At 35.2% G+C, this 22,035-nt stretch overlaps 1 protein-coding gene across 8 annotated transcripts in view; it reads left to right on the forward strand.

The window, feature by feature from the left end:
- Positions 1-20,297, forward strand: part of MIER1 (MIER1 transcriptional regulator) — a 55,272-nt gene extending 34,975 nt beyond the window's left edge. For all 8 annotated transcript variants that reach the window (XM_068540075.1, XM_068540067.1, XM_068540069.1 and 5 more), the window contains 6 exons: positions 3,613-3,764; positions 5,000-5,081; positions 6,236-6,330; positions 9,449-9,576; positions 14,006-14,145; positions 16,962-20,297. In XM_068540075.1, coding sequence (XP_068396176.1) covers positions 3,613-3,764; positions 5,000-5,081; positions 6,236-6,330; positions 9,449-9,576; positions 14,006-14,145; positions 16,962-17,290 — 926 coding nt within the window. In that variant the 3' untranslated portion in view covers positions 17,291-20,297. The remainder of the gene's footprint in view (positions 1-3,612; positions 3,765-4,999; positions 5,082-6,235; positions 6,331-9,448; positions 9,577-14,005; positions 14,146-16,961) is intronic.
- The last annotated feature ends 1,738 nt before the right edge of the window (positions 20,298-22,035 follow it).

The raw sequence follows: 22,035 nt of genomic DNA on the forward strand, positions 1-22,035 counted from the left end.
TTTATGAAGCTCGTTGCGAGGATTTACATGTGATGTTTTTATGTGTAGTGCTTAGCGGCATAGTGTTTGGCATATAGAAAATGGTCAGTAAGTGGCATTAATATCCAAAAGATGATTACTCTTACCCTTATGTTTAGGTTTTATTATTCAGATTTTCAGAAAGTATAAATTTATGCTCTTTTGCTTGCAGGTGACAAAAACTGAGTTCAGTCAGCTTTAGCAAAAAAGAATTTACCTGTTTGCTTTACTGGGAAGTTCTGGCTAGTCTGGCTTCAAATAAAAGTGGATTCGGGATTTTTATGATATCACGTGTCTCTCCTCCCCCTCTTTCCTTTATTGTCAGACAAGCTAGGATGGCTACTGGGAGCTCATGACTTATACTTTTCACTATTCTAGCCAGGAACCAGGAAAAATGAGAACTTCCGCATCCCCCTTTGCTCCAGCAAAGGTCCTAGAGAGAGCCTCTATTGACTCAGCTTGAGTCTTACCCAACCAGAAGTAATTACTGTGAGCCAAGAGATGAGTGCGTACTCAGGCTTGCCCTGGCTCGTTTATCTCTTGGGGCTCCAGGGAGCAGTGTCAGCCCTGCTCAGACTGTATGAAAAGGGTTTAATTCCCAAAAAAGTGCTGGGCATACGGAAAACATGATTTTTAAAGTTACGTGGGTGTTTTGTTTCTCCCATGTACTAAAAACTGAGTAAACGCTGCAGCTTCGTGATAATACTAAATAATTAGAATACTTGGTAAACATCTTACAATGCACAGGACCCCTTTCCCCAAACTAAGAAGTATCTGGCCAAAGGTGTCAGTAGTGCTGAGATTGAGAACCCTTTACTAGATTAGCTGAGAATTAGATGAACTACTTAGGAAAAAAAGTCAAGAGAAAGGAATAAGGTATTCTCAGATTTTCATGCTTGCATGACGTAAATTTTAGAGTAAGTAAACGTTGGCTAGGAATTACGAAGCAGTGAATAGCAAAGGACCAGGTGAATTGTTGTTTCTAATGAACATTAGACGAATTATTGATTCTTAAGTTGCTTACTGAAAAATGAACACATGTATTACCCTTAGTTGATAACAATAATACTGTTGAAACAGGCAGTTCAGTTAATCTACACATAGGAAAAGCTCAGCGAGACAACTTAAAATTCATGTCATTAATCACAGTGCGACCTTTTAAGAATGTGGCAATCACTATTATAAACCACATTATTACACCTTGCTGATTATGTTTCAGCATTTTCATTCTCATAATATATTGATTAGGTAGAATTTTTACTTGGGCATTGAAAATGGAATGACACCTTTTTTTTAACAGAAACTGGAGGTTTATAAATATCTTCATTTATTTATTCACGTTTATTCTTATTCACTAGGAATTTCCCAGATTGCAGAAGTTTTTGATTTTGTGGTGGTAGTTTCTCAGTTTTCTACATTTGTCATCTCCATTCCCACCCCCAACACACATATAATGAACTTTGTTAAATTATTTTGAACTCGTTTTTGCTTATCTGACACACTCACTTTGATTACTTAAAATACCATAAAAAGCACTTCCCCAGTTAACAACCTGTGTTAATATACTAGGTGAGCTCTTGCCTTCTGAGACTCTTTCATTTATTTATAATCATTTGTAAATTGTATCTTTCAGTAGTATAAGGTGGATATATTTATGGTTGCTTTTTAAAAGTTCTAATATTTAGGCTTGGTAATTCATTAGAATGAAATAGTTTCAGAAGATGCTGTTACAGTTCAGTGATTGTGATCTTTCAAAATCCAGCATGTTCATGAAACTTGAAAGACTGTTTTTTCCTTCTGTTGCTGTCATATTTATAGAGGTTCATGTCATATTTATAGAGATTATTTTTCCTCTGTATTTTCGTGTGTTTTATCATAATGGTGTTCTTCCTGAATTTCTGATCTCTTGGCGTTTAGTCATTCTATAGTAGATATTTAATAAATATCAACTGTGTTGCCTTTTTTATTTAGATCATAGTCAAAAGTCATACTTAGAGTGTAAACTTAACTGGAAAGTAATTTGGTCTGTTTCTGGAACCAGTTAAGGCAGTGTGGTTTATTCTCTGAGAATGCTAATTGTTCTCACCTCATTGTCATTTTTAGTATATGCATTAAATGAAGTATCATATTCTCGGGGTTAGCCTATCTGGCTGCTAGTCACAGTTCTAGGAACCTGGCTTGTCATTTGGCGCCATCTGGTGATGTTTGTGTACTCAGTTTAAATAAGCATATCTCTGTGTCCTGTGACTTGGGACTTCCAGATTGATTCCAGAAGTATCTCTCAGGTAGTTTGTGCTTGTTTCATAGGCTCAACCTGGGGTATCTGACTGGGAGAACACTGGGGACTCAGGGATCCACCCTCCGTTGTCTTCTTCCTGAATCAGGGTTTCCTTGTAAGGCATTGTCCGTCTCCCACTCCCACTCCAAGAATATAAGAACTCTGGTATGCTCCCTTTGGCAAATAAAGGCTGAGCGCAGACCAGAAATCAATAGCAGTATATCCAAATTCACTTTATCGTGGGAGTTTTATTGTATTTACAATTTGGAGTTTTACTAGGATTGTACCAACAGGTTAGAAAAGGAATAAGGTTTATTACTAAGGAAAAATTTAAAGTGTATGTGTGTAGTGGCAGGGGAGTGGGTGGGGACAAGGTAATTTATATGAAAACACTTAACATAGTACCTGGTATGTAGGAGATGTACCTTTGTTAGCTGTTAATTCCTTTTCATAACACAAGGAAGTTTGACACTGTCAGCTGTACTTTGTCTCTTAAATTCAGAGTCTTTGTCCAGCTGGCTCCTTTCTATTGGCATTTAAGTGATTATGTCTCATGCCTTTAAAAACCAACAAACAAGCAAAACCAAAAACTTTCTTCAGCTATGCTTCCTCTCTAGCTACTGTACTGCTCTGTCTCCTCCCTCACCATGGAACTTTTCAGGAGAGTTTTCTACTTTATTTCTTCACCTTCCATTTCCTCTTCATTCCTCTCCAGTATGGCTTTGGCTTCCATCTCTGCACAGAAACAGTTCTTGAAACATTCCCCTCCTTGTTAGTAAATCCAGTGCACCTTTTCAATTTTCATCCTGCTTGTTTAACAGCATTTAACCAATCTATTACTCTCTGAAACATTTTCTTCCCCTTGCTGCTGTGGTGCCACACTTTTGATATTTCTTCTGTCTTGTGACTGTTCCTTCTTAATTTTGTCTGTGTTTTCATCTTCCTGTCGTTAAGGATTCCACAAGGCTCTCATCTTAGTTTCTCCTCCATTCTTTCACTTTTAAAATTTTGATGAAATTGGGGCTTCAATCTTATTATAATGGAAATTCTGATGAAACCTAAATGCTTTTTTAAAAAAAGTAATGACTTGTTTTATGAAAATGATTTATGCTTATGACAATATATTTTCAAGCATCATGGAAAAGTACAAAGATGTAAGAAAAAATTGTCCCAAATCCTACCACCAAGAAATAAGCAGTGTTACTCAGTTCTCAACATTTTGGCTCTAAGTATGGGTTATTTGTTCAGTGATATGTTTTAACACAAACTCTATCAATTTTTGGCATTATTTTTAACATTATATTTTACTAATTCAGTATATGAAAATGATGATCAGCTCCTGTGGGACCCTGAGTACTTACCGGAAGACAAAGTGATTGTATTTCTTAAGGATGCATCTAGAAGGACAGGTGATGAGAAAGGTGTAGAAGCAATTCCTGAAGGATCTCACATAAAAGACAATGAACAGGTACATGAATAAGAAATAACTTACAATATTCCCAAAGTATATTAACCACATACATTTATAAGTTTAAGTGCTGTCACATTTAGTGCTATTCTATCCACCAAAATTCCTTTACAGATGGTCCCTGACTTAACGAAGGTTCAGCTTAAAATTTTGTGACTCTATAATTGTATGAAAGCAGTATTCGTTCAATAGAAAGCATACTTCGAATTCTGATCTTTGCCCAGGCTAGTGTTGAATATCTCTTGTGATGCTGGGCAGTGGAAGAGAGCCACACCTCCTGGTCAGCCACGTGATCATGAGGGTAAACAACTGATACAACCATTCTGTACCCATACAGCCATTCTCTTTTTCACTTTCAGTGCAGTATTCAGTAAATTACATGAGATATTCAACACTTTGTTATAAAATAGGCTTTGTGTTAGATGATTTTGCCCAGCTGTAAGCTGATGTAAGTGTTCTGAGCACATTTAAGGTAGGCTAGGCTAAGTGATGGTGTTCAGTAGGTTAGGTGTATTAAATGCATTTTCAGCTTACAGTATTTTCAACTTAGGATGTGTTTTTTGGGACCCACTGTAAGTAGAGGAAGATCTGTAATGTCATCAACAGGGAGTCTCAGGTTTATAATCAGCATAAGATATGTAGTATTGAGACACTCATTGGTATGACTTCAGCTCAAATTAAAATTTTGATATTTTATTTTGCCTGTATATATTTTTATTAGGCTTTCTGAACTTCCTTTGCATATCCCATAGAATCTGTGGATATCATCAAGTTGGGAATACCTGTCTGGGATAATGTTATTCTGTATATAATAGAACAGTGCCTACCATGAACCTAATAGCAGCATTATATACTTTTTTGCCTTTTTCACCAGTGTTTTTCTTTTCTGATTTGTTTTAAATTGTCTTTGAAGAGGAACCCCAAAAAACCAAAAAGAAGGGACTTGTGATTATTATGAAATGATTTCTTTTTATTTATAAATTCCTAGAGTACCATGGCCACCAGTAGAGTATTTGCTTATCCATTATCTTCTACATATTCAGAGGCAGTTAATTATCAGGAATGAATTATGTTTGTTTTTCTTTAGTGTTCTTTATGTTGCATTTACTAGAATTATTTGTCCTCCAGAAAGGATGAAAACACTGGATTCTGGAAAAGACTTTACTCTCTTAAGAAACTGTACCCTTGAATTGTTCATAGTCCAGGTTACATACTGAAGCCTTTTATTTTTCTAGGCATTATATGAATTAGTTAAATGCAATTTTGATACAGAAGAAGCATTAAGAAGATTAAGATTTAATGTAAAAGCAGCTAGAGGTAAGCATAAATACTAATTTTTTATTTGTTTTCATGATATAGCAGAAATTTAAAATTTAAGCTTTTCAGTTTACCTAGGTATAAACTAAATTTAATGATACTAATCTCTGAATTCAGTAAATATTTGCTGGATAACAACTTATTATAACTTGTTAAATAACTTGTATATAACACAAGTGTTACACAAGGCATTATGGGGAATGGGGTTAATATTGGCCCTTCCTTTGTGGGAAAATAAGGCCATTTAAATAAAAATATATAATGCCTTTCAATTTCAAGGCATTTTTATAAACATTTTCCTATTTGATCTTGGTAATGATCCTGTGCGCTAAATAAGTAAGGTGAAAGACGTTAGCTTCACTTTAAAACTGTTGAGAACTGAGGTCTCTTAGCTGAGGCAAGCATAATTCATAAATAATGAAGCCAAAACTAAAATCCAGGTTTTTCACTTTTTTACTCCAAACTGGCTCCCACCCCACTTCACTAAGAGTACTGTTTATATATCATTATGTAACAAATGAAAGATCATTCATTCAACAGAATTGGAGGGCCTACTAAATCGTGGGGACATAACTATAAACTAGGTCCCTGACATCACGGTGCTTAGAGCCTAGGTAGTAGGGAAGCTGAAAAATAGTTACGAGTTCTTCCAAGGAGAATTAGAGGGCGCAATCCAAACTTATTGCAGTGGGACTTAACCTAGTTGGGGGAAAGAGTGAGGCTGTTAAAGAAAGCTTCTAGAACAAATTGATATTTTTACTGGGCTGTAAATAGCTAGGTGAAAGGGGGTTGAGGTAAGAGGCAGGAAATAACTCTAGACAAAGGGAAGAGCATGCACAAAGTCTCTAAAGTAAGAAAGAACATAATGAATTTAAGGAATTGAAAGGTAGCTGGTTTAGTTGGATCATAAAGAATAAAGGGGAAATGGCATAAGTTGAGGTTGGAGAGTCAGGGACTAAATCATCCATTATTAAATAAGGAGTTTTTGTCACTATCTTTTTCAGCCATCAGTAATAGAACTCAGGAGTAAAATACTTCCCTCATTGTTACCAGAAAGTTACATTTTTATTTACAGCTTTGTTTGTTATATGCAGCATTTGGGAGAATATTGCTTAACAGTTTCCCCTCCTTCCCCCGCCCCCCAATTTTGTCAGAGGAATTATCTGTTTGGACAGAGGAAGAGTGTAGAAATTTTGAACAAGGGTTGAAGGCCTATGGAAAGGACTTCCATTTGATTCAGGCTAATAAAGTAAGTGATGATATATGTTGTCTCTTTTATTAAAAGAAATTTAGTTAACCTAGATTATATTAAATCTTCTATTATGTTTTCTAATGTTAAAGGTTCAATAATGAATATTTTAATACACTGGTATTTAGAAAATTATAATAAGCATGCCTAGACTTCCTGGCATGTATTTGCCAAGTGACTGTTCTCAGTGTATGATATTGGAAGCCTTTAAGAATTAGACGTTTATAAATATGTTCATCTGCTTCTGGATGGGATGTGTGTATACACTGTAATTACTTAAAGCTATTTTCCACAAACTTGTTACAGATTTTTTTTAGGAGGGTCTTACTTGGAAACTTTAAAGCATTTTTACCATGACATTATTTATAATTAAAATGTTTTTTACATTTGCTTAAGTCCTAAGTGGTCTAAAATCAGATACTTAATACTTAATTTGGTTTTAATTAAGATTTAATTTTCCAGAAGAATATCTCGATAAGTCAGCTTTATTATACATTATATAATTTTATAATTTGACAATTTAGCATAATTTATCATGCCATATGGATAATATCAATCATACAGTGTCAATGTATACCCAAAAAACCTTCATAAGTACTTGCAAATTTATTTTTAGGTTTAATTCTCTTAAACTGAAATCAGGTAAGATTTTTAATAGTAACTACACAATTATAGAGAATAGAAAAATGTGTTCCTAGGGGAAATTAGGACAGGCAAAAGTAAAATCTCAGAAAGTAAATATAGGAAATTAAGTAATTTCTAGGTTTATAAATATCACATTTTTAGCAAATATAAATGACAAGGAGCTTGGCTTTACATGTTTCCTTAAAGATGGTTTGTAAGATATGTGATGGCTTATCTAGGATGATGCTGAAAGTATCTGGGCTTACGTGGGCTTGCTTCTGAGGCTCAAATAGTCTGTCATCACATTCTCCTTTTTTATACCTCTGGATGTGATCCGATGGTATTCACTTGATTTGTTTCAACACATATTTAACAGTATCTATTTTATGTTCCATAAATAAAATAGTTGCTTACAAATCCTGTGAGTTCGTTTTTCTCAATTTTCTTGTTCTTTAGTTTATTCTTGATTATTTTGTTGAATTTTGGTATTTGACATCAGACATAATAAATAAGAGAGAAATTTTGAGTCTTAGCATTGATGTGAAAGGTGTATCTAAATCATCTTAATGTTGTATCCAACATTAAGGTGTTGTATCCAAATCATCTGATAATTTCCAATATAGTGAATACTCTATGAAAGGAGTGTATTATGCTAATGACTGTTTCATGTAATGGCCATGCATGTTTCTGATTTTAAAAAAAACAAATTGTCTCATGGTTGAAAGGGACAACGTTTTGGGAAAGAGTTTTCTAGCATTCCTGCTTGAATTCAAACACTATTGACCAAACCGTGCTGGATTATCTGTGGAGGGACCCTTGGGATGATGCAACTGGCTGATGTAACTGGCAGGAGCAGTCCTTTTTTAAGGAATAAGAACTTATTAGGTGACTTAAAACTATTAGCCAAAAAAAGTCTTAACATAATATTGAAAATAAGACCTTGATTTCTTTATAAATATTTGGGATGGTGATATTTCAGTGTTACAGAAGTCATCTGACCTATACCTAGTACACTAGTTGTTCCAGTGAACAAAGGGAAGACAATAATTCTTAAGAAGGAGAAGACATTGAAGTCCAGTGAAAACATTAAGGCTTTGTTTTTACACTTGGAATTGAAGTTTGGATCTTAATCGTAGGTTGTATTATGTACACTTACTTAATTGAGGATTTTTCATAATAATGTTAACTTTGCATGCCACAAAATGTGTTTGTAATTTTTGCTTTCAGTAACGTACAGTTGACTTGACAATTGTCTACTAGAAATAAGATTCTAAAAAGGAGGCAAAAAACAGCTTGAGAAGATGACTGGGTTTTTAGTTTTTGTTTTTAAAGCCCTGATAGCTTTTAAAGCAACATGGGCCAGAGTCATAAAGTGCAGTCAGAGGGGCAGAAAGAAAAATATATGTCGCATAACAAAATAAGGATGTCATAAAATTGACCTAAGGTGCAGTCAGTCCCACCGGATACCTTCTTCAGAATCAGAAATTTATGAGTTAAAGCATATTGTCTTGCATCCCAAACACTCATTCAGATACCTTTTTTCCTTTTTAACTCCCAGTATTTTATATGCATCAACCCTACCAGCTCTCTAAGCAAAGTAGCAAAAAAGGGAATTTTTGTCAACATCAGTTGCCAATCTCATATGTTTAGTATTAGTAAAGGGAGCCATTCAGTTGCCCAAATAAGTATAGCACAGTAAGCCACTGGAGTAATTTAGTAAACAGAGTATTAGCATTACTATAATAGCTTTTAACTCACTGGGGAATACTTTCAGCCTTTCTAGAAAGTAAGTAACTGAGTCTGGATCAGTGTTGGGATTAGTAAGAGAATCCTTTAAATGGGAATTTAAAGGCAGTCTCCCTAGGCGTTCTGTGAGTAAAAGTATTTGCAAATTGTTTATAACATTAATTTTAATTCAAATGCCACTTCCAGACATTTTCAATAAAGGGGTATTTATTTTTATAGTAAATGAACATATGATAGTCTCTTTAAAAGCATAATGCTATTGACATATATACACTACCAAATGTAAAATAGATAGCTCGTGGGAAGCAGCTGCATAGCACTGGGAGATCAGCTTGGTGCTTTGTGACCACCTAGAGGGGTGGGATAGGGAGGGTGGGAGGGAGACACAAGAGGGAGGGGATATGGGGATATATGGATACATATGGCCGATTCACTTAGTTATACAGGAGAAACTAACACAGCATTGTAAAGCAACTATATTCCAATAAAGATGTTAAAAAAACAATTAAAAGTTTAAAAAAAAAAGCATAATGCTAAATATCTGAAGACCTGTTGCCAGTGTATTATTTTTCTTAATCGGAGTTTAGAAAGAGTAATTTTTAACATGGCTGCTACAGTGTTGTATTTTATAAGTGGTATTATGTATTACTTAAAGACCAGCTAAAGTTTTCAAAATTCAGGTATTTTTCATGAGATAACTCCTTTAAGGAGGAGATACTTGTTAAAAACAAGTATTTGTTTCTTATAGGTTCGAACAAGGTCAGTTGGTGAATGTGTAGCATTCTATTATATGTGGAAAAAATCTGAACGTTACGATTTCTTTGCTCAGCAAACGCGATTTGGAAAAAAGAAATATAATCTTCATCCTGGTGTCACGTGAGTCTATTTTTTCTCTTGAGTCATATTTTTGCTAAGCTTTTCTAAATTTTTCTTGAGAAAATTGTAATTTTTAGAATCTTCTTTCTCTCAATAGGATAAAAGTTTACATTAGTTTCAATTTATCCATTTACTGACATCTTCATAGGGCATTTAGACTTTTCAGTGTCTTATAAATACATTGTAAACTACAGTTCATCTTATTTGAGACAGCAAATTTATCAAAGCGAATGTTAAGAGTGTACGTTTTCAGTAGTATTCCTGAGAGGAAATGGATCAGAACAGCTGTGAAGGCATGTTTTTGTTAAATTCTATTCCATTCAGTATAAGCACATACAGTTTTAATCTAATAACACGGAGAGAGAGTAGTAAGAATAGGAGAGACTATCTTTTCTAAAACTTATAGGGCCATATGCCTAATAGAGGCCCTTTAAAGAGGAAGGGAAATTAATATTTTTCCTTTCCCAATCTATTTTTGATTCTGGGAACCAAAATCAGATTTGGATATAGATGATATCAAAGGGAAAAGACATAGGGATATAATAAATCAGGTAAAATTGCATTTTCTTTTTTATTACAAAGTTTTTTATAGAGAGAGGTGCACATGTGCATGATGACTTCCCTTTCCCTAAATATTCTGAAACCTTTTCCTCTAACAAATAATATTTAATAAGTAATGCACCTTTAGCTAACTCCCAGTGATAGAGGGAGTATAGTTTATTATATCCTCTTTTTAAGCAAAATGCCTTATATGTCTAATCCATTCCCCATGCACCAAATTCTCTTAGCTTCATTCAGTCTAGCTGTGGAATGAAACACTGTTCCTACTCCCACTAGCAATTTGTTACTTAAATATATAGTACATAGAGTATTGAACCCTTCATTTCACTTGAGTTGCTCTAAAATGCTGATGAATTGTGGTGGTGGAATTGACTTTACCATATACCAATTAACTTTGCCAATACCTTGAGTATTCCCTAATGTTTATGGAATAAAAATAATGCAAAGTTGTGACTTCCTTTGGTCACCATGCACCACTAAAGTTCTTAAGCCTGGCCAAATAACTGCCTTTGGAAGATGTGCTTATATGCATATTTGCTTGTGCTTTTCAAACTCCTAGGCTGCACTATTTCTTGGTCATGTTCATTTACAGGTGTCTCTGCTGGTCACTTCCTTGGAGGATCAAACACTCTAAAATCCAAAGCAAAATTATCTAAAAGGGAATAAATGGGTATGATTGCCCCTGGAAGTCATGAGACATTGGACTCTGTGCCTCATTCCCCCTTGTTCAAATCTCATAATGAGTAGAATTTTCTATATAACAGTATTCCAAATTTTAAATAATTGCTTCCTGTTATCACTTTATAGTTAAATTTGTGTTTATTGGTAGTGTTGAGGCACAGTGATGTAGAACTAGATACAGCTATCTAGTCTTCAGAGTATATCTTAAAATAGTCAGTTTTCAAGCTATTCTATAGGGAAAAGCAATAGTAACATCTTTCATTTTTTTCACCCATTTCAGAAATAATGTTCACACACGAACTACAGGCAATCTGTCGTCATCAGCAGTAAGAACATAAGAATTGCCATGCTGGGTCAGACCCCTGGTTCATCCAGTTTTCTCTCTCAGAAAGCATCACCAAGGGAAGTGTTGTGGGCTGGCTTAGTTGGTCCTCTGTGATGTCAAGCTCAACAGGTTAGGTAGGGATGTGCTGCCAAACATTTTAGTTTTTCTAATAATCTCTCCGTAGCTTCTGAAAACTTTTTGAAGATACTTACATTTGTAACCTTGATTCTCCTTAAGGTTTAAGTATTCTGTAGGTGGAGTAGTCTCAGTTAAAAGTAATCCCGTATCTTCTCTTTTCTCAGGCTTTAAGAGTTAACAGCATGTTCCCTGGTGTTATGGTAGGAAGTGAAGAAATGCTTTTCCCCCTAGACAAGAATACTGTGTTTTTGTAGGCTTCAGTTATATCCCCTCCCGGGTCTTTTATAAAGTTTTTTGTTTTTTTAACTGAAAACTAATTTTTTTACTCCTACTCGTCCCTTTTAGCTGTGTTAAATCTCCTATAAGAAGCCATGACCAGACTGTATATTCCAGATGGGGAGAAATTGTGGTTTTCTGTAGGCATGAAGATATTTTTCTAGTTTGCTTCCAGGACCTTCTCTTTCTATTAATAGTTGCACTTTAAGTGACCACACAAAACATTAAGTTAATGCCTTTAGACAAAAATTGGACTGAATTTTAAAATTTTCCTCCTTAGTCAGAATCCATAGTTAAGAGCAGATTATCCTGAAAGTTATTTGCTCATTTTTCTGCTACACTGTTACCTTCCATTTGTTCACCAGAATGAAGCACATTGCCACTTTTCTGCCTGTAAATGACCTTTGAAAGATCCTACTGTGGATTCTGTCTATTCACTACCTACCTGGAAGAATTGGTAGCCATATACAAATTGGAGATTTTGCTGTAACAGCCTTGCAAATAATTTTTTTCGAAGTAAAAATTAACTCAGCGTAACTCGAACTATTTGAATGCTACTCCAGCCTCCTGTACGGTCTACCTGACTCTTCCTTTCTTAAGCATTCTGGATGCCATTAACCTTTAAGAAATAATAGTAATAAGTCTTTCACGATATCATTGTTATATTCAGAAATTTAAAATAATTTTGATATCTAGTCAGTTCTAGCTTCCTTTGCGTGGCTTTTAACATCCTCCATTACCCATTCCCACTATGCCAAATTTAGTTCCAACAGTTCTTCCTCATGCATCATCTGTTTCTGTTAGCTTTAGCTTCTGAAGTCCCTTTGGCATTGCATTCATCATGCTCATTCTGTTTCTGTGTGATTTGTTACATAATTGTTCTGTAATGGTGAGTGACATAAAGCCAAAGAGATCTTAAAAGACCATGAAATTTCATTCCCTCCATTTATAGATGAGGAAAATAAGGCCTGGAATGTTAAATTGAGTAGTTCGTGGTCATATATGTTTCTTTGATATGCGTTAGTTTGTACTCAACCTGTTGGAAGCTTCTTGAGGTCAGATTCTACATCCCTATATTATAAACTACACGTTTATAATGTATGTCCCTGTATATAAACTACAACGTGATCCCGTAGTTTGAGATTAAAACTACAGTTACTCGTCCGTTCTAGACTGTTAGCACAGACTTTCAGTGAAGTCCCAAGCCCTTCCATGCTTTCCTTCTTGTCCACATCCTTGCTTACCCTGCTCACGAAATTCTAAAAGATAAGATTTGCCTTACTATTTCTGTTATTCTGAGGGAATTTAAAAATAAATAAGGTATTTTGGTTTTTATTGCACTTCTCCTCTGCACCGTGCACAACTTAGGCACTGGTGGTGCAGTGATCAAGCAGACTAAACTCCCTGCTTTCAGGGAACTATTCCAGCACAGGTGATGGCAGACTTTTTCTGTAAAGAGCTACAGAGTAAATGTTTTAGGCTTTTGCAGGCGTTAAGTTCTCTTGCAACTACTTAGCTCTGCTATTGTTGTGAAAAGCAGCCATAGACACTATGTAAGTGAATGGATGTGGCTGTGTTCCAGTAAAATATTGTCCACAAAAATAGGTGGCCAGCCCACAGGCCATAGTTTGCTGACCTTTATTCCAGTGACTTAATAGCACTTCATAGTTCATAAAACACTTTGCTACACATATATTATACAACAGCCCTGTGTGGTAGATAGGTCATGTATGGTTACATGCATTTTATAGGTAAAGACACTAGACCTGAGAGAGAGAAGTATTTCGTTCAGATCTTCTAACCTCAACCCAATGTCACTTACCACAAATGTCTTTCCATGCCATACAGTTCAGGAATGACTTAGGGAAGGAAGTAAGCTCACCTCTAACGATATATGGGCAGATAGAGCTGGCAGATAAGCCCAGGAACTTAGTGAGTTTATTATAGCTCAGCTCTAGCAGAAACGTAATATAGAAGGTAACAGGAAGGTAATTCATTATTAGGTCCTAATTTGTCTTTCAGGTATTGCCGTAGCCATCAAATAGTCTTTACGAGCTTTACAATGCCAATCTGTGTCTGTTCAGAAATTCTTGTGTACTCCTTCTGGTTGACATCATCCCTGTCTCTGCATTTACAGATTTTCTGATTTTAGTTGGGCCCCTCTGATCACTTGCCTACAGTTTTTAAAGTTTTAAAACTTCCTATAGGTCTCTAAAATTTGCTAGGGTAGGGCACTTACATATTTTTCCTACAAACATGTAACCTAAAGGAGCTTTCCATTTAAATGTTCAGATACTGGTGTCATAGATGAGGCACTGGAATAAATGTAAGTGAAAATTAGGATATATTTGCTAATAAAGCCTTCTAAATTTAACCTCAGTCAATTTTAATTTTCAGCTGTTTTTAATATAAGAAAATAATTGTCTTATTATTTTACTCAATTTTAAGGGATTACATGGATCGTCTTCTAGATGAAAGTGAAAGTGCTGCTTCTAGTCGAGCACCATCCCCTCCCCCAACTGCCTCAAACAGTAGTAACAGCCAGTCTGAGAAAGAAGATGGCACTATAAGCAATAGTAATCAAAATGGTAAGCAACCAAAGAAACACTTAGATTTCTTCATAGTGATGGGCACTTTTCTTTCAGTAGCTTGGAAAATTCAGTTTTGGTGTCTCTTAAACTTCCAAAGCAGAACTAAAGTCATAATTGTAAATACCAGATGAAACATAGTATCAGCATACATATATACTAACACACAGAATATGTACAAGTCAGTTGGAAAGAGTTCCCATTGATACCACTAAAAAGTAATGTTTAATAAAGTATACTATCAACAGTGACCATTTCTTTTAAGAAATTAAGAAAACAGCATCTGTTTTCTTACCAGGTTGGAATGTCTAGATATAAGTATTCTTGTTAAGTCTTAGACCGAAACTCCAGCCATTTCACATCAGAAATACACAGATATTTATGAAATACTTTCAGAGCTTATAACACTTTATTAGGAAACTGCTTTAAGCATATAAATGAAAAGAAGCAGATAACAAGGGCACTTTTTAAAATATTTTCCTCCTTGATAACATAATAACCTTGAAGGACGAGTAAAGATAAAGCAGGTGTCGGCTTGTGCATTAATATTGTACAGAAACATTCATTTTTGTGTCCATGAAAAAGAGAAGCAAAAAGCATACTAATATGTTTGAGATTCAGATAGTGTTCTTGTTTAAAATATACAGTGGACCAAGGATCACTGAGCTGATCAGTATGACCTAGTCAGAGAATTATCTTGATTTCTACTTCAATTAAAATAGTCTTAAGTAAGACCATTGCTAAGCAGAAAGTAATAAATCCTCCAGTCCTTTTTAGGAGGAAACTGGTGAATTAGAGACAAGCTCTGCCCACCTGCCTTCTGATTTAGCTTTAGGGGAGGGCCAGTGGAGAGCTAAAACAGCTGAAACAGCTTTAGGGGAGGGCCAGTGGAGAGCTAACTTCCCCCTGACAGAAACTAGAAGAGGAATACTGTGAAGACTTTGAACTTTGTTCTGATCTTTGCTCTCACACTGGCATTTAATATACTGTGGTGAATATACTTTGTTCATTTAATGACCCCTCTCTATTCCCTCACTACTTCCCCTCTAAGAACAAGCCAAACAAACAAATATTAGGGCCCAGCCATTTCCTGATTCAAGAAGGCTCACTGACATGATTTCTAATGCCAATCACATCCATCCTGAAGTTGAATAAGAAGCTGAGACTGACCTTGGGACTAGGGGTGGAAACTCAGGGAGGCAGACGGTTGGTAGTACAGTCAGCAGTCAGCCTTCTGTATCTATGGGCTCCGCATCTGCAGATTCAACCAACTGCATAGCAAGAATATTTGAAGAAAGAAAAAATTCCAGAAAATTCCAAAAAGCAAAACTTGAATTTGCTCTGTGCTGACAGCTATTTACATAGCATTTACACTTTATTAGGTGTTATAAGTAACCTAGAGATGATTGAAAGTGCATGCGTCATACGCATTTTTCATGCTGTTTTATTTATATAAGGGACTTGAGCATCTATGGGTTTTGGTATCCGAGGGGGTCCTGGAACCAATCCCCTACAGATGCCAGGGACTACTGTATTTCTGTCTTTTCTTATTTGCTGATAACACCAAATAAATTGTTTCCCTTTCTTTTCCTTCTTTGTTTTTTAACCATTTGATGATAACATGCAGTTAGCCAGGGAAGAGTGTTCATAAGTTACTTACAGATTACTCAGCCCAGAAGCCATTCACATCAGGTACAATTAAGATTTCCAGGTTTTTCAAGGAAAGGAAGGAACTTTGCAACCCAACTGTCTTTCTTTGTAAGGGGCTTTTAATTCATGTCTTGAAAGCTGCTAGTGCTTTTTGACCTAATGAGAGTGTCACCAAGCTTCTTGTGCTTCGTATGACAAAATCACTCCTCCACTGTCATATGGCGCATAATCCCATAAGCATACATGACTTGAGTGCACCTTTGAGCTGGGGAGATAGTATATTTTATTTGACCAAAATGTGTATTTGAGGCTCTCGTTCTTTATAGTGAATATTTTTCAGAAAATTAAATTTAAATTATCTCCAATGGCACATTCTATATTTTACATTAAGTATTTGCAAAATTTCTCCATTTTGCAGTCAACTCTAACATGACCTTTTGTCACTTCATTAGAGTAATTATACTCTTTCTTTTCTCAATCTATTATAAAGGAATTTGTGTTTACTTTTAGCATTTTCAAGTGTATGCTTGGACAGTGCAAGCATTAATTTAACATTATGACAGATTATTTAAATCTGTTTAGATAAATATAGCATATGATCTTTACCCTTAAAGCATAATACCTGTAGATTTACATTAAGAATGAAAACGTCATGTCATCTTGCTTTTTATATATGGCAGTAGAAAACTCAAACTTCTAAAGAAAGAATATAATTTTTTCATGGTTTTAGAAAGTTTTGGCCTTTTTGCTAAATCTGAATAATTCATGCATATCTTTGCTTTAACTCAGCTTATTTAGACTGCTGGATCCATTGCTTATTTGTTGCCACGTATAATACCAGCATGCTATTAATATATGCCAAATTCTGTTCTTAATTCTTCACATTTATTAACTTACTTAATCTTCACAGCAATCTTATAAATTTGTTGTTATCCTCATTGTATATGTGATGAAACTGAGGTACAAGAGAGTGTAAATAACATGCCTAAGGTCGCACAGCTACTAAAGTAAATAAAGCCAGAATTCAAACCATATGTATACACAGATTTGATACCTCACTTGCTCGATAAAAAGTTATTTTACAGCTGTTTATAGCTGTGTTATAATAGTTTGCAAATTTAGCTTTTTAATATTAGCAGTTTCATTCATGTTTTCTTCCAACTTAGGGGTGTCATCTAACGGACCAGGTGAAACATTAAACAAAGAAGACGTGAAAGTTGAAGGGTTACACGTTAATGGACCAACAGGTGGAAGTAAGAAACCACTTCACACAGATATGGATACTAATGGTTATGAAACAGATAACCTTACCAGTGACCCAAAAATTGCCCATACGACTGCAAGAAATGAAAGTGATTTTGATGAAAAAAGTGAGAGACCTGCCAAAAGGCGAAGGGTGAACAGCAATGGAAAAGAAAGTCCGGGTTCTTCTGAATTTTTCCAAGATGCAGTCTCACATGGAAAATTTGAAGAACTTGAAAACACAGACGACTAAATTTTAGACTTATTTTACTTTCTTTGGAGTAAATTCTGGTGTGACTAAAGTTTTCAGGGTTGATGGGTTACCTTAAAAAGTTGACTTCCTTGAAGCAGTTGGTTAAAATTTGAAAATTTGAATTGTCCTAACTTTAGTAAATAAGATTTCATAATTCTGCCTTTTGCAGACTTTTTACTTTAAAATTGTGAAGGCCCTTTTAAGGATATATAACAAATAGTTTAGTAAATTTGAAAGATATATCTGTACCTTCTCATTTGATGTATTAATCCTCAAATTTCACTACAAGGTACTTTTTGCTTAGTTTGATGGCAAAGAAGAAAAAAACAAGTTCAAATTTCTGATTAACACCAATTTTTCTGAGTTTCTTGAAATGTCTTTTATAACAGACATTTTTCTTCTCCATACAAATTGAGTTATCATTATTAAGGAAACCCTTATGAATCCTGAAAGTTATGCTAGCATGATTTTTTTATATATAGAAGTTTAAAAATAAACCAAGTCAGGTTTGTATATGTAAAATTGTTGACATCAATGATGTCTTTCCATATTCTTATCTGGGCTTAAGAAATACATTCTGTATTTTTCCAGATTCTTTGTAGCCTTTGGAAGATTTTTACAGTACATATGTCTTGACTGAGCTGTCCTTTCTTAATACAAAAGCTTGTATAATTTTCTTAACTTGTACAGTTGGTAAACTTTTATGAGAGGAATTGATATTCTGAGTCTGTCAGCTTTCATTTTATTTTGCTAAGGTTTTTCTAATGAATTTTTAAGTGTTTGTTTGTGTAGTAACTAAGTCATGTTTCTTATATCCAGGTGGTAAAAGCATTCATAAAGGATTGTGAACATTTGTTTTTTTTCAAGTTTCTACTTAAGGACAAATAGTTTGAGAACTCTGAAATTAAGCATGATACTTAGATCACATAGTTTGTTTTGCATTTGCTATAATTTTCAAAATTATTTTTGAAGACAAAAGTTTAATGTTGGCTTAAGTGCTTAAATGTGTCATGCTGACCAGAATCCTGTTCAGTTATTTTTATATGCATTACAAAATTTCCCATTTTTGCATTAAATAAACAGGGGAAAAGGTCAAGTGATACTTAGATATTGGCACACACAAGGAGTTGGCAGGCAACAATATTGATTTTATGAGGAAAAAGTGATGAAGTTAGACGTTTTTAGACTTCCAGTTAACAATCCAGCTTTTCAGATTTGATAGTGTATTTCCAAAGTGAAAATAAGATATTCAGCAACCATTGCTCTGTGTGACTACAAATAGGATCATCCATTTGCATAGCCTTGCAATAGTGCCATTTTATTTTTAGTGCAAAATTCTTGTTTAAAAAATGTAGTTTTATACAGCTGATAGACCAACCTATATCCAAACTTTTATAAAAGATTATTAACTATTCTTGTTTTATCACACAGGCATACCCCAAATGCTTCTACTGACTCATTTTCAGCCATCAAAGAGCCAATGCCTTTTTAAAATAAATCTTCTGTGGTCTTGTTTTTAATGGCTCAACTGTCTAATGCAACTGAGTAGAGGTTTGCACTGAGAAATTATGGTTTAGGCCTTATCCCCCGAGAAGTATTACTGTTAACCTATATGTTCGGACTGCTTCCCTCCACCAATGTGAACAACTTTTTCTCCCCAAACAAACAGTGTTAAAAGCCACTTTACAACACTTGACTTCATATGATGTAGATTCACTGTTGTTACATACATATCCAAGTAAATCAAAGTTTTGGATGGAAGTGTTGAGAAGCGTGAACTTCTTGTTGTTTTTGTTTTACCTAGAACATTAATTTATCCAGAATGGCAGCTTTAGCAGATGGTCACAATCCATTTTCTAAATCAGATTTTATTATACGAATCCAAAGTATCCTAGCTCTTTGTCAAAGGTGGTCGATAGAAATAGTGATGATGAACTTTTTTTAAGTTGTTGCAATATTAGAGTTGCCATTTTCACCTTTTTTTTGAAAGATGCATTTTGTTTGCAGGTTTGTGAAGTTCTTGCAGACTAACAAACATTACAGGAACATTTTAAATAAATTCTCAGGCATGCTTGCAAATACGGCACATGTTGTATACATGTTAGGAAATTTTACTTTTCTTGATCTTTTTAAAGTATGCTTAATGAAAGACATTCCACTATTATAATACATAATGCTCAGCTTTTCATAGAGAAATATTTAATTGTATTTTATGTTTATACAGGTATTTCACACAGTACTTTTTGTTCTTCATAATGCAGCCACTATAACTTGATAATTCATTGCACTACTTTAAAAATTTTTAGTAATACCATGCATTTAATTTGCTTAAGAATTAGTACATTTCATAACTCTTGAACTCTTGACAAATTGCATTGGGAAAAGAAGGCTTCGTTAATACTTAGTCTCCCTCACCCCATACCTACCCCCAGCAAAGCACTATCTGTCTGTCTTCATTTGGAATGGTTTTCTGTTTTATGACGTGCTTTCAAAAGAGTTCAAAATTTGCAACTCAGTTCAACACAAATCTGTTGAGCTTTCAAATGTATTTGAAGTAATATTTAAATAGGCATTTAAAATTATGAATTAGATGTTTTAAAATTTATGCATAGTAATTTTGCACTATTAGGAAATTCCCTTCCCCTATTCCCTGTCTGCCATTCTGAATATGCTTATTAAAATATTTTTTTAAACATATTTGCCTACATAATGCTTTGTCAATGATTTTTATTAGGTTGAGTAGGTTTTAATTATAGATGTTAAGTTTGTATGATGCACATTGTTTACAATGCAAATATATACAACTTCTGTTCCTTCTGCTCCTGGACGAAGTGCGTGAAGTAGTGTTTCGGTGGCTCCTGATCCCTTTTACCTCATGGGTAAATGGGTGGATGATGTATTTTTGTCTTTTTTTTTTTTCCTCCAGAGAGATCCTTTGGTCTGTGGACCTCTATTCACCTGTTTCTCTTCCTCTGAACTATTTAATTAAAAACATTTTGTTTCCTTCTTTTGCAGTGCAGTGTATGTATCACATATGATTTTGCAGAAAAACTTTTTTGTCACAGTATTTGATTTACTCTCAATGGAAAATCAAGAGTGCACACTTTGAAAATTGGGGCTGATGAATTTTCATAGGCAAGATGTGTGCTGGTGACCCTAGGGGGTGTGTAACCAGCTCTATATCACTACTAAATACCAAATCAGAAATAAAGGTTTTCCTAACTATACTCCATGTTCATGAAAAGTGCCAATGTGGAAAACCATATGAATCTCTCTCCCTAAAAATGACCTTCCTGTATCACATAAGTCTACTGATTATAAACTTTTTATCATAAAATCGACTCTGCTCTCTAATAAGTTTATCCTTTGCAGAATCTTAAGGGTCATACCCCCCCAGTTGTTATGGACTGATTTTATGTATTTAAATATCTGCATTAATCTCTGTCTTCTAATACCAATTTTCTATAACCTTATTTCTTATTATTTACCCTTAGTATTGTGCTGGCATCTTTGACATCTGTATGTGCGTGTTTTTCCTTTTCCGAACATGATTGTTTTTTATCTTAACTTGTTTTTATACTAGCTTCTGTGACTTATTTAGGATACATAATATACAGCTGACCCTTGAACTAAACAGGTTTGAACTTAATGGGTCCATTTATATGCAGATTTCTTTCAGTAGTAAATACTACAGCACTACATGATCCATGGTTGGTTGAATCCGTGGACGTGGGACACTGGATGAGAGAGGAATTGTATACGGGGGGCAGACTGAAAATTATACGCAGATTTTCAACTGCATGGAGGGTCGGCGCCCCAGCCCCTGCGTTGTCCAGAGGTCACCTGTACTTAAAATGTCATTTTGCTTGTTCTAAGAAGTAAACTCGAATGTACTTTTAAAGTCTACTTATTCTGTGAAGAACATTGAGGAATTGCCATATAAACTGGACTTGAATTCTAATTCTCCTTTGTCCAAATTGATGGTAAAGTTTTCTTTACGTTTAAAGTCAGTGGTGACAAGTTTTCATCATGTTTCCATATACAGTATTCAACAGATATTTGGGCCTGTACTTATGCAAGCTACTATGCTTGGCTTATGGCTTCAGAGGTGTGGCATGTCCTCTTCAAGAAGGCATTAGGTAAGTGCAACAGTAGAAGTGCATGCTGAGTACAAGGAGGGCACAAGGAGAGGAAGAGTAGGCACCATCTCAGGGAAATGAAGAATTAATGACTCCATGCCCTATAATTCTAGCTAAATAAGATTTTCCTCGAACTTAATATGTCTGTTAGAAATTAAGCAACATAGGGCTTCCCTGGTGGCGCAGTGGTTGAGAATCTGCCTGCCAATGCAGGGCACACGGGTTCGAGCCCTGGTCTGGGAGGATCCCACATGCCGCGGAGCGGCTGGGCCCGTGAGCCACAATTGCTGAGCTTGTGCGTCTGGAGCCTGTGCTCTGCAGCAAGAGAGGCCCGCGCACCGCGATGAAGAGTGGCCCCCGCTTGCCACAACTAGAGAAAGCCCTCGCACAGAAACGAAGACCCAACACAGCCATAAATCAATCAATCAATCAATCAATCAAGCAAGCAAGCAAGCAAGCAAGCAACATAAAATAAATGTACGAGTCCCATAAGAAAGCATTTATTTTTACCATTCCCTGCAGGGCTGATTACAACAGCTGTGGATTATGCAGGACTCGCCCCTTTTGTCATTCACCGTCCAGGGAGCACTACTGTAAGGTGGGGAG

This window comes from Eschrichtius robustus, chromosome 3, assembly GCF_028021215.1.
Source record: "Eschrichtius robustus isolate mEscRob2 chromosome 3, mEscRob2.pri, whole genome shotgun sequence".
NCBI lineage: Eukaryota > Metazoa > Chordata > Mammalia > Artiodactyla > Eschrichtiidae > Eschrichtius > Eschrichtius robustus.